The sequence below is a fragment of the Gobio gobio genome (genome assembly GCF_949357685.1).
Source record: "Gobio gobio genome assembly, chromosome: 1".
NCBI classification, from domain to species: domain Eukaryota; kingdom Metazoa; phylum Chordata; class Actinopteri; order Cypriniformes; family Gobionidae; genus Gobio; species Gobio gobio.
The window spans coordinates 77,096,002-77,109,360 of NC_137097.1; the positions used below are offsets into that span (position 1 = coordinate 77,096,002).

A 13,359-nucleotide genomic window follows, 5' to 3' on the forward strand; every position below is an offset into this window, starting at 1 on the left:
TGCCTTTATATGTATATTTAACATGAAGCTTTATTTAATACATTGCCACAACACCTACCGATCACATTTAACTTATTTGAGGAACTTGACATATGACTTTTTCCTCTTTGTTCCACTGTTTCCATCTTTTTACTCTCATGTGGCTGTTCAAATGATATTGATGGCATATCTGGTGGTGACTCGTAAATTTCCGGGGTGAAATGCCTTCCCTCATTCTTTGTATTCAAGGACTTGATTTTCTCAAATAACTCGAAACGAGAACACCCATGTTTAAATGTGTAGTACTTCCATCCTTTGAGTAAGCTCTGAACAGCTTCATCCTCCTTAGCACTGTATTTCATCTGACTCATCAACACTACTATGGTATGTTTCATAGTATCGTCTGACAAGTTTTTCATAAACTTCATGATATCTCTGTTCTTCTCAGTGTGATCTGGATGCAGAATCGGCAGAAGCACATTTGGACCTGGAGCGGACATTTCCTCACAACATTTCAGTGCCTGGGGTTCAGGAGCCTGTCTGTCAAAGAGATTTGGTGTGATGATGACTGATATGCGTTGAGTCTCAAAGCATCCTCTGGCTCTCTCAGGACACTGCTGAAGGCAAGGAGGAACTTCGCTGTCAAATGCTGTTCTTTCCAACAGAAAATTTCCAATTGAGCTTTTTTCTGCCCAGTTCTCTCCCAAAATCCAAATTCTTAGTTCAGACACTAGAAATAAAGAAATCAAGCAAAGTGTTAGTTCTGGCAGGTCATGTCAGTCAAGCTCAGATCAGCTGATCCATGCCTATCGCAGCATCCATATGGTGCATTTAGTATTATTCATCTGCTTTATTGCATTGCTCAGGAGCTAATTCCCCTCCTCCATCCCCAGCTCCTCCTCTCATCCACAGTTGGGACTTGGCTTTCTGATATTCCTCCTCAATTCAGACTCATTTACAGTATCTTGAATTATGTTGTTACATTAAATTGTTGTCATTAAGAACATTGATGATACCCGCAATACATTTATATCGGTTCTGTTCTGTTAACACTGCGCTCACAGCTTTTATCCATGCTAAGTTGCATGAATGGGAAGACAGTTCTTGCCCAAAACCAAACCATCCAAACTGACAGAAGTATTGATATGTTAATATCAGTGTTCAGGGTTGCCGAAATAAGTTATTTTTAACCCTTAAATGCACGACTGTTTTGCCAAACATTCATACATATTCGGGTCCTTAGCGACCCGGATCTATATCTAACATGGATAGATCTCTAACTGTCGCGATAATATATAAAACTCCTGAGAGATAGTGATGTCTGGTTTGCGAATGAATCGTTCTTTTGAACCGGATCTTTTTAGTGAACCGGTCGAACCAGTTCACCACATCGGACTGAATCGTTCTAAATGGTTCGCGTCTCTAGTCAGCGCTGATCCATAAGTTACTAACTTTCTGACATGAGTGACAGTTCCTCCGACTAGAAATAAACTAATATCCTGTAGTATTTGTTACTCTAGTAACTCCAACAGTTCACTGAACTGAGACATGTTGTGCTGAGAGAACTGATGTGAACTCACGAGCAGCTGATACTGAGCATGCGCGTGTACTACCGCACGTACAGCGGTTCTCCAGTTAACAGTTCTCAAATCTGAACGAACCGTTCTCAGTACCGAACATGTCCGAAAGAAACGGTTCTCGATTCTGTCCTGATGATCCGAGAACCGCTGAAACCCGTTCCTGATCCTGACTCGAGAACTGCTTTATCAGTGTATAAGTGTGCTAAGCTGAGAACTGCTGCTGAATAGTCAATATCAAAACTACTGTTTTGATTAATACATTTTAAGATTTATATCAACTTATTTAGAAATCAAATAAGCTGTTCCTGAAAATATCATTATTGATAAAACAAATACATGTTTAGTTTGACCATTTTACAATGCATTGTTTTTCCAAACTTTAAAATAATGATAAGACAACAATTATGTGATGAACATGTTTCACACATTATTAATTTTATACACTTGAAACCTGCATTTCATTCCTCTGAACAAATGACACGCATTATCAGCTCATCTCATCGAACATGTCCGAAAGAAACGGTTCTCGATTCTGTACTGATGATCCGGTTGTACACGCATGCTCAGCTCATCGGTTCTTATCGAACGTGTCCGAAAGAAACCGATGAGCTGAGAGACTGAGCAAAGTGGGCATGCGTGACAGCACCGTCTGAACTGAACTGTTTCTCTCGGACAGCTGATGCTGTGCTGATAATATGAGCACGGGTGAACCGAGGACTTTTATGTAAGTTTATGTTATGTCAATGTAAGTTTATTTAATCCCTGTAAACATCCACGTTTGCACCACAGTGGCTGTATTGAGTGCTTTTGCAAAACGTAAATGTACTTATCCAAGATGATGATGACGATGATTTTAATATTATTATTATTATACTAAGTTATGATTACAAATTACTTTATATGAATGTGACGTCATTACGTGATGACGTAAAAGAACTGGTGAAACGGTTTTTAATCATTGAAACGAACCGCCCGAAAGAACCGGTTCGCGGAAAAGAACCGAACTTCCCATCACTACTGAGAGAACGGCTCGGGTTACGTCTGTAACCCTTGTTCCCTGAGAAGGGAACGAGCACTGCGTCGGAACGACACTTTGGGGATACTCCCTAAGCACTAGCGAATCTGAAGTCCGTATAGAAACTAGCCCAATCTGATTGGTCGTGCGTGATGACGTCATCGTGACGGCGTACCCGGAAGTATAAAGGGCGAGCCGGCGCATTGAAACGGCAGCTATTGCTCTGAAGCATGCGCTCCAGGCATGCCGAGGTGTGGTGACGCGACGCAGTGCTCGTTCCCTTCTCAGGGAACAAGGGTTACAGACGTAACCCGAGCCGTTCCCTTTTGAGGGAACTCTCACTGCGTCGGAACGACACTTTGGGGAACGAGTACCCACTAGCCCACACCGAGGGTAGCGCCTGCCCTAGTGTGAAACCGGACACCGGGCACAACTAGGACTTGAGTACCCTAGCGCCAGCACCGTAGGGAGAACTTCTCCACTCCTTTCCTTCCGTGCCCCAGCCGATGAAGGGAGGCGTCTGTTGAAACGGTTTCCCGGCAACAAGACGCTCCCAACACTGGCCCTTGGGACCTTACCGAGGGTAGTGCCTGCCCTAGTGTGAAGCCGGAGACCGGGCACAACTAGGACTGGAGAACCCTAGCGGTTTCCGCGCCCCAGCCAATGAGAGAGACATCTGTTGAGACGGTTTCCCGGCAACAGGATGCTCCCAACACTGGCCCTTGGGACCTTTACCGAGGGTAGTGCCTGCCCTAGTGTGAAACCGGAGACCGGGCACAACTAGGACTAGGGAAACCCAAGCGCCTTCGGCGCCCCAGCCAATGAGGGAAGCGTCTGTTGAAACGGTTTCCCGGCAACAAGACGCTCCCAACACTGACCCTTGGGGCCCAACCGAGGGTAGTGCCTGCCCTAGTGTGAAGCCGGAGGCCGGGCACAACTAGGACTAGGGAAACCCAAGCGCCTTCTACGCCCCAGCCAATGAGGGAGACGTCCGTTGAAGCGGTTTCCCGGCAACAGGACGCTCACAACACTGACCCCCGGGACAGAAACCAAGGTTTCTTCCATATAACTAGGGAACGAAGGCATCTGCGCGTTACCCTGATCATACGAAAGAGATTCCCTCTGGGGGAAACCCCTTGGTTTCCAACCCCCACTGTCAAAGGTCTCATGTACAGTAGGTCAAAAGGTCTCGCCTTGGACGCTGCTGCACTGAGCCCCAGCACTCAAAAGTGCTTCACAGTGGAGGTTTCTTACTCCGCCGTCACGTGAGGCGGGGGATGTAATGCCTGAAGAACCAAGGAACTGACCAATCCTAAGTCCCTTGGTCCATCCGACTCCAATGGTCCGAAGGGGGCCTCAGCCAGCCTTCGAAAACCACTGCCAGATCCCAGGTTGGGAGTTGGGAGAACGAGCCACAGGCCGCATCCACCGAGCCCCACAGGGGAACTGTACAACCAGCTGGTGTCTACCCAAGACCATCACCCAAAGGAGTGTGGAAAGCCTTATGGCAGCCACGGACACCCTGAGTGTGGACGGGGTTAGACCCGCAGAGAAGTGATCTCGGAGGAACTCCAGCACTGAAGCCACTGGCCAGTTAACTGGGACCACCTCACACTCCCTGCACCGAGTGGCTCACCACTTGGGGCTGTACAGTCTCCTCAAAGATGGAGCCCTGGAACTGAGTAAGGTCTCTATCACTCTTGCCGACAGGCCAGCCTCTCCCTAGGTGTCTGACCCCCTCAAGGGCCTGACCCAAAGGTTCCAAACCTCCGGCCGGGGGTGAAATATAGTGCCCCTTGCCTGAGATAGGAGATCCCTCCTCAGAGGGATCTGCCATGGAGGACCTGTCAGCAAAGCTATGATATCCGAGAACCAAACTCGCGTCGGCCAACGGGGTGCTACAAAAAGTAGGCTGACCCCCTGTTGGCGTACTCTTTCCAGGACTCCCGGGAGCAGAGCAATCGGGGGAAATGCGTACAGACGCAGCCTCGGCCACGTCTGAACCATGGCATCCAACCCCAGCGGGGCTGGATGCGTGAGGGAACACCACAGTGGACAGTGGGACGTCTCTCGAGACGCGAATAAGTCCACTTCCACTGGGCCGAACCTCTCACACATGGCCTCCACCACCTCTGGGTGGAGACGCCACTCCTCGGGCCTCAGCCCCTGCCTCGACAGGATGTCTGCTCCCCTATAGGGGTCTCATGTGCAGCAGGCCAAAAGGTATCACGTTGGACGCTGCTACTATGTGCCCCAGCACTCTTCTCTACAGTACGCAGGACCCATGTAGAAATATTCGGAAGGCATTTCATGCGCCGAAATAATCTACTGAGGGAACCAGCCTCTCGAGGCTGGCGTCGCCAAAAAGCGGCCGTCCATGACCGCGCCCCAACCAGTGAGAGAGGCGTCTGTTGAAACGGTTTCCCGGCAACAGGACGCTCCCAACACTGGCCCTTGGGACTTTACCGAGGGTAGTACCTGCCCTAGTGTGAAGCCGGAGACCGGGCACAACTAGGACTAGAGAACCCCAGCGGTTTCCGCGCCCCAGCCAATGAGAGAGACATCTGTTGAAACGGTTTCCCGGCAACAGGACGCTCCCAACACTGGCCCTTGGGACCTTTACCGAGGGTAGTGCCTGCCCTAGTGTGAAGCCGGAGACCGGGCACAACTAGGACTGGAGAACCCTAGCGGTTTCCGCGCCCCAGCCAATGAGAGAGACGTCTGTTGAAACGGTTTCCCGGCAACAGGACGCTCCCAACACTGGCCCCTGGGACAGAAACCAAGGTTTCTTCCATACGACTAGGGAACGAAAGCATCTGCGCGTTACCCTAATCATACGGAAAGGATTCCCTCTGGGGAAAAAAAACCCCTTGGTTCCCCGTCACCACTGTAGGGGTCTCATGTGCAGCAGGCCAAAAAGTATCACGTTGGACGCTGCTGCCATGTGCCCCAGCACTCTCTGAAAGTGCTTCATAAGCCGCGTTTCCACTGAAATTACCCGGAACTATTTGTACCAGGAACTTTTTTCCCAGGAACTTTTTCTCCCCCAGACCTGCTACAATCTGCGTTTCCACCGCGGTCTAAAGTACCGGGGAGATTAGGCAAATTAGTCCGGTGACGTGGGAATGCGCGCGACTGCTTCTCCCAGTTACCGACGGACAGTAATCACTTTTGCGCGATACTGTCTGCAACAATAACAAGTGTAGGTGATGCAATCAGCGCTGCTTTTGCTGATTATGTACACACATTACCAACACTGCTTATTTAAACGTGCACTTTCACCTGGTTTGACCATTTTAATGCAAAATGGGATGATGGGCAATCCAAAATCTGAATGTGTTGTAATAGCTCAATTCCAAAACAAAACATTTTCTATAAAAGGATAATGAGGTTTCAGTCATGACAGTTGTGTGAAAAGTTAATTGAATGAAAACAATAGACTGAATTAAGCAGTTGAAAGATTAGGTACTAGACTGCAAGTATTTTATTTTTTATCACAATAACATCTCTTAACATTCACAAAAAAAAAAATTCACATGACTAGTATGACAATATGCTTCATTAAATGCATAATTTTAGAGACTTCTTCCTCAAATTTGAAATGAAGCAGGACCACACTTATGGCTTCACTTAAGTTGTGGTTATAAGTTATTATACTACATTCACATAGTTATACATTTAAAAATATAATATTTGGGTTTTCTAGATATGTTTATGTGCATATTCAGAAAGACTTGCGAGCAGCAGCCCTTTTATTTGCTTCCTACACTATATGAATACAATTAGAATGTGGTTATATAGTTAGAATGTGGAAATTAAAGACACAGTGACATTTTACACATTTTACTTTATTTTAGACAGATTAGTTCTTACAAAATTAAAATAAAAGTGTGCAAAGACAAATAAATTACTAGAACAATCAAATGAAAATATAAAATGTGAAAACAACAATATAAAAAAAAGTGTATTTTTCAGTAACCTTTCCAAGAGCTGTGCCAACACGTACAATATATAAAGTACAAATGTAGTAGAGCAAATGCTTCATTCAAGCGGCTGTTCATTGTGGCTACTTCTTGAACGACTGGACAAACTGTCCAAGAACAGACAGAAACCCGGTCTGAAAGTCCCTCTGCTGCCGTCAGCTTTCTTCCGCTTCTGACTGGTGGAATGCCAGCTCTTGCCTCCTCATCTCTCCTCGGCCTGGCTCTCCAGTAACAGCTGCATATATTGGTCAGTTCTTGTCCATGCTGCAGGACGGCCCGGTTAGCATCCTCCATGTCCCTCAGTGCATCAAAAAAGTCACAGTCCCTTTTCCTTTTCTCTGAGTAGAAAACTTGCACAGAAACACATGGAAATTAATACACAAGGCAACCATGAAACAATAGAAACCATCAATTAATTATTTAAAGTGTTTTCACTACAAATAATGAACAATTGTTTGGCCAGCTTGAACAATGCCCAGTGTGCAATTTTTATCATGGGCAATTTAAGTTTACAATTAAAAACAACAAAACCATTAAGGATTACACATCAGTTTTTAAATATATACACATTTTTGTCAGCTTTATAACGTACTGGTGACCGCGGGGGAAAACACGCTGGTCTCCGTTGCCTGCGATTCATCAGGGCCACTCGTTACATCTGGAAAAGCACGTTGAAAAGTTACTGCAACGTGTTTAAACACTGCAACGAGTTTAATAGATGATACCAAGATGAGATATTTACCTTCAACCCACTCGGATTCCTGGATGGTTTCCAACAACGCACTAGCCGAGTCTTTCGTTACCGCTGCACCAGAAAAGAACGGTCTGTGTTCCAACAACGCGTCCAGGCGGTCATATCACTTGTTGATACGCCGGTCGGAACCGCTCCGGTTGTTATGATCCTTTCATTTCTTGTAATCTTGTCTTAATTTCTTCAACTTCTCTCTGCACTGTTTTCCAGTGTGACTGGAACCGAGTCGATATCTTCAGGTATACCTTTTCATTACGGGTCACAGTTTCCAGTTCCCGCTGGATGTCCTCCTCCGCATATATGCTCAATAAAGCCTGAACCTCGTCGTCGGTCCATCGGTCAAATTTTTTGTTGAACTCCATTGTTGCAAAAAAAATATTTACTGAACGCAAAACCCACGGAACCCACCTCTCAAAAGACTTGTAAATATGGCGGTGGAAAAAAAAATAGCTGCGAGAGCTCAACCAATCAGCATGTTCAGCGCCCAAGTCCCACCCCCGAAAGTTCACAAACTTTTGAAAGTCCCACCTCGCAAGCAGGGCTGTTTGGAGGGGGAAATATTTACCCGGAACTTCATTTAGACCCTGGTTCCTGCGGTCGAAACACACCGAGTTCCCCCCCAAAGTTCCTGGTTCCGGGGTAAAGTTCCTGCGGTGGAAACGCGGCTATAGTGATGCTGCTTTATTCCCGAGACCATCGCCAGTATGGTGTCGACTCGCGCGGGAGACAGTTGTGCCCGCATCGTTGTCGAATCCCATACAATCCCTAGGAACGTAGTCCATCGGACGGCGTCAACACATCTTTTGCTGCGTTGAGTCTCAACCCCACGCATTTTATATGGGCCAAAACGACACCTCGATGCCGAACTGCCCTATCGTACGACTGAGCCAAAATGAGCCAATCGTCGATATAATTCAGTACACGGATGCCCCGGAGTCTTAATGGAGCCAGAGCTGCATCCATGCACTTCGTGAACGTGCGTGGGGACGCGACGATCCAGTCCTCAGACTGAATCCAGTACGCAGGACCCATGTAGAAATATTCGGAAGGCATTTCCATGCGCCGAGATAATCTACTAAGGGAAACAGCCTCTCGAGGCTGGCGTCGGGTGTTACACGAGCCTCGTTCCCAACCCCCTGAAGCGGATGACCGGCAGGAAGTAGTTCCACATCGATTTCCCCAGAGCGCCCCAGAAGAAGCAACCTCGATTGCCCTTCTGCGGGGGGGACCGCTCTTAGAAGCCCTGCCGCAGCTAGGGCTTCTTCCCAGCAGCCTTCCGTGCCCTGAGTACGTTTCTTAAATCGCCTCTGGGAGCGGAAGGCTGCTGGTGAGTCTGCTGGAGCGAGCGCCGCCTCTGTTGCCAGGCTCCAGGTGGAGGGGCTCTAGAGGCGACGCTCTCCCTCTGCAGCTGACGGTGCGAGGAGCTGGTTAACGGCTGGGGCTGCCCGCTATGGGCCGCCCTCCCCGGCTCCGAGCGACAAGGGACGAACTGTCGGAAGGCCGCTGACTGACTTTTCGCCTCCCGGTGCTTGGCGACCACGGCCTCAACCACGTCCCCAAACAATCCGGAAGGCGAAATCAGGGAGTCCAAGAGAAAGGACTTGTCCTTCTCCTTCATCCCCGACAAGTTCAGCCAAAGGTGCCTCTCCACAGTCACCAAGGAGGCCATTGACCGGCCGACAGCCCAAGCTGTCTCCTTGGTGACGCGGAGAGACAAATCCGCAGCCTTCCGGAGTTCTAAAATATCCTCCGGAGAGGGTCCCTCGCCCTCGTCGAGCTCCTTAAGGAGATCGGCCTGGTAGGCCTGCAGGATAGAGAGAGTGTGCAGGGTACTACCAGCCCGACCAGCCGCCATATAGGCCTTGCCCACCAAGGATGAGGTGTCCCTACAGGGCTTGGTGGGCAATACCGGGGCTTTGAGGGACGATGCGGCCTCGAGTGAAAGATAGCTCGCTAAAGCGTCCTCCACCCGAGGCATCGTCCCATACCCTGCCTCGCGAGCCCCCAGGACATTAGCATAGTCCAAAATAGGGGGGTTGTCTCGGGTCACTAAAGACCTGAGGGTTAAAAGTAATGCATTAACTAATTGCATTACTTGGTTCCTTTTTATGGAAAGCAATGCGGTACGTTACTTTTGCGTTACTTTTCCTCACTTGGGCTGGGCTTGTTTGTTTTTTAATAACAGCAAAAAAAAGATTTATTTTTGGCAAATGTAAAGGCCCTTTCACACCAAAAGTGAAACGAATAAGCCTGATGCTGTTCTCGTTCTCGAGTCAAGAATCGGTTGCAGCGGTTTTCGGATCAGCAGTACACTGAACCGAGAACTGTTTATTTCGGACATGTCCGATTGAGAACCGATGAGCTGATGATACTGAGCATGCGTCGAGCGACTGACTGACTGCACGGCGAGTCTCTCTGAACCGAATGAACAACAGCTGATATGAGCGTGTCTGTGAAACGACTCTGACATGAATGAGGGGAAAATCTGGCGAACCGTATTTATTTAATTATAAAAACATAGTAAGTGGATCATGGTTTCTGCACTGATGAAGACTGATTTATTGATTTATAACTGTAAAGATCGTTTGCATCACTGCATGTGTTTGGATGCTTTAGATGTAAAATTTTGTAATAAACTATCAGATTATGATGATATTTTATCTGACTTATGATTACTGACTTTATATATTTTAATGTGTAAAGTGTGTTTATCCAGCCCGCAATAGACGACGTAATTACGTCATCGCGAAATGACGTCATTACGGTGAACCGTTTTTTTGATCCGGTTCATTGAAACGAACTGTGCGAAAGAACCGGTTCGCGGAAAAGAACCGAACTTCCCATCACTAGTTCACACCGAACGCGAATAGAGCGTCTGGAGCGCGTGATTTCCATGTTGTCAATGTAAAGACGCGTTGACGCGTGTCTGGAGGTCCTGCGGTGCGATAGACACGTCAAGCCAATTTTGCGCGAAAGAAGTGAATTGAGTGTCTTGCGCGTTACGCGCAAGTGATTTTATTTGGTGCTTTGTATGCATTCATGCGTTTGAAGCGAATTTGCGTCTGACGTCCGAGTTGTAAAATCTGAACTTTGGCATCTGTTCGCGTCTGTCTGCTCAATACTCGCACCGACGTGGGACACAGGTCATCAAACTGGGTGTGGGACAGGTGGAAGTAACGCTGAAAGTGGCCATCATCAGGCGTAGCTCCTGGAGCAACTGGTGAAACTCGCCAAACTGGGTTCGCCTCCGGAGGGTCTGGACCCAAGTACGGCGACACTGACCCCTACGCCACTGTCCAGAGCAAATACAGAGCGGCGACTCTCTCGATGAATGCTCCATCAACATCAGCCATCTTGCAAACAGACAACAGCCTAGCACTTGCCCCTCCCACTTGCCCCTTTCGCCTCGAACGCCACTATTTCGCTTCAAGCGCTCGATTTATACGCACGTCCAATCCGCTATGGATTCAAAATGCTCAAGCGTCCAACTAGACGTGAATTTGACGCTCAATTCACATTCGGTGGGAATGTAGCATTAGTCAATACATGAGAAAACAAAGTAACTTGCATTACTTATTACTTATTTAGTAACTCAGATATTTTGTTGTAAATGTAAAAGTACTGTGTTACTTGAAAAAGTAATCTGATTACGTAATTTAGTTACTTGTAATGCGTTACCCCCAACACTGATCATGACAGAGAGTCAAAACAACAGACATAATGGTAAGAAGGTTTTATAAGAAGGCATTTTATGGACTTAAAAAATATCAACGTTTTGAACCTTCCCAGAATTGCACATTTTGGATGTGAGATGAATTAACTCATCAGCTGATTGGTAGAGCACACCATGACCTGATTTGTCCAATAAGCGAAACACCCAATATGTGCAGCACTGGTGAGGCTCCAGGACTGAGTTGAAAGACCCTGTTGAAATAAGTTTATTTGATAACTTGCTGAAGTTTTTTTTTATTAATATTGTAGCACACGATATGAAGGTTTCCACATGATATGGGCCAGATTTACTAACAGCTTGCGCCAGTGCAAACCCTCTTTTGTTCTACTGTCAGGATTTACTAAAGACACGCAGTGATACATGAGTGCTAGGGTTATTTTTGCGGCTGATCTTATTGTAGGAGTTTCCCTTTCAGATGCAAAACTCAGGGATTTACTTGCTCGTCAATTTACTGGTATTTGCGCCATTATTTAACGTCCAAAAAAGCAAGTCTTAAACCAGACGCTAACTTGGAAATGATCCAGAAAGTTTGCATCTGTGTTCTTTAATTAGCGCGTCGTCAGTGGATCACATGCTGAACTTTCCACTCCCATCAGCACTTTTATGGGATTGCGCTCTCGTGCTAGTAAATCTGGTCCTATAGGCTATGATTTTTTTTATTTTATTTTTACACATTGCCATTTCTAATTCCAAAATAAAAACAACATTGGAAGATAACTTAACCATAGCAAACGTCAAATTTTGCTCTGAGATTAACTGGCAAACTTAGTTCAGGAGAGTCATGTCCTCACTGAACATAAAATACTGTTCCATGCAGATCCACATATTTCCAGACAGAAGAAGTGTGCATGTTCTTACCTGCTCATCAATTTGTCACGTTGAGTGTTTAGTTCGGCTATATATGTATTATTGTGCATGAGTCCATAAACTCAGTTCGTTTTTCAGGATACTGTGTTTTAAATATATTTTTGGTAACACTGAACAATAAGGTTCATTAGTTAACATTAGTTAACTACATTAGTTAACATGACCTAATAATGAACTGCACTTATAACGCATTTATTTATATTTGTGTTAATTTCAACATTTACTAAAGCATCATTAAAATCTCGTTAACATTAATGCACTAACATGAACAAACCATGAACAGCTGGATTTATATTAACTAACGTTAACTAATGCTGAACAGAGGTGTTGCTCATGTTAACTAATTTAAATGTTTAGAGAAATCAACTAAATATGAAAATAAAATAAAAACTGGTGACATTTAGGGATTTGCTCCTTGTTTTTCTTTTTAAGTCGAAAAAATAAACCTAATTATATTTATAAATCTAATAAAATTATTTTAAAGCTGCTATGGTCATGTTATAATAGGCTATGCCTCGATTTGTAAAATTTAATTTCCTTTCTAATGGCTAAATAACAAAAAATGCATACACTGGAACCACAAAACAAATGTTTATAGGAGACGTGGGAGGGGGGGGACCAAATGTGAGCCTTGTCTACATGTAAATAAAGACATGCATGCAATAACAGACATGCAATAAAGTTACAAGTTACAATGTAGTAAAATTGTCTTAAATGCCTATTTAAAACATGTTGGATCATACTCACAATGTTGAGCCGCCATTTCATAGCTCCAGGTTTGCCTATAAAAGTTAAAGTTATTTTGGTCCTGACACCGCCTGTTTTTAAAGATGCAGTAACCGAACAAGCAGGGGAGTTTAATATGTGCGTATATAATAATGCCATAGAACAATATTATAACAGGTATCGATTTTTATGCCACCACCTAATATACACATTCAAGCTTGAAACCGTTAAGCCACGGAGAACGCGGCCGGTGTAAACCTGCTCAGAACACACACACACACACACACACACACACACACGCACACACACACGCACACACACACACACACACACACACACACACACACACACACACACACACACACACACACACACACACACACACACACACACACACACACACACACGATCTCGGGCTGTTGTGTGTGTGTGGCGTTTTCTGCTGTCAGTGTTACAGCGCCACCTGGTGAAGGACACACTAGCAGCTGAATAATGTAATAACTACTACATTGTTTTTATAATAAAATGTTCATAATGCAATGTCCCCCCCCCCCCCCCCCCCAAATGTAATTAAATCTTGAGCTCATATTGTAATAACAATTTTTACATTATGAGTAAAATTATTATATTGTAAACTCACCAAAAACATGTCATATTTTCATTATTGTAATAGCTTTTAAAACATAAAAATTATTAGTATTCTGTTACAGTATATTTTTTATTAA

The 13,359-nt window shown here is 45.5% G+C and overlaps 1 protein-coding gene across 1 annotated transcript in view; it reads right to left on the reverse strand.

The window, feature by feature from the left end:
• Window positions 1-13,013, reverse strand: part of LOC307124674 (uncharacterized protein) — a 35,677-nt gene extending 22,664 nt beyond the window's left edge. The window contains exons 1-2 of the mRNA XM_079814055.1: window positions 12,656-13,013; window positions 59-709 (exon numbers count right to left, since the gene is read on the reverse strand). Coding sequence (XP_079670181.1) covers window positions 59-709; window positions 12,656-12,671 — 667 coding nt within the window. The 5' untranslated portion in view covers window positions 12,672-13,013. The remainder of the gene's footprint in view (window positions 1-58; window positions 710-12,655) is intronic.
• Between the last annotated feature and the right edge of the window lie 346 nt (window positions 13,014-13,359).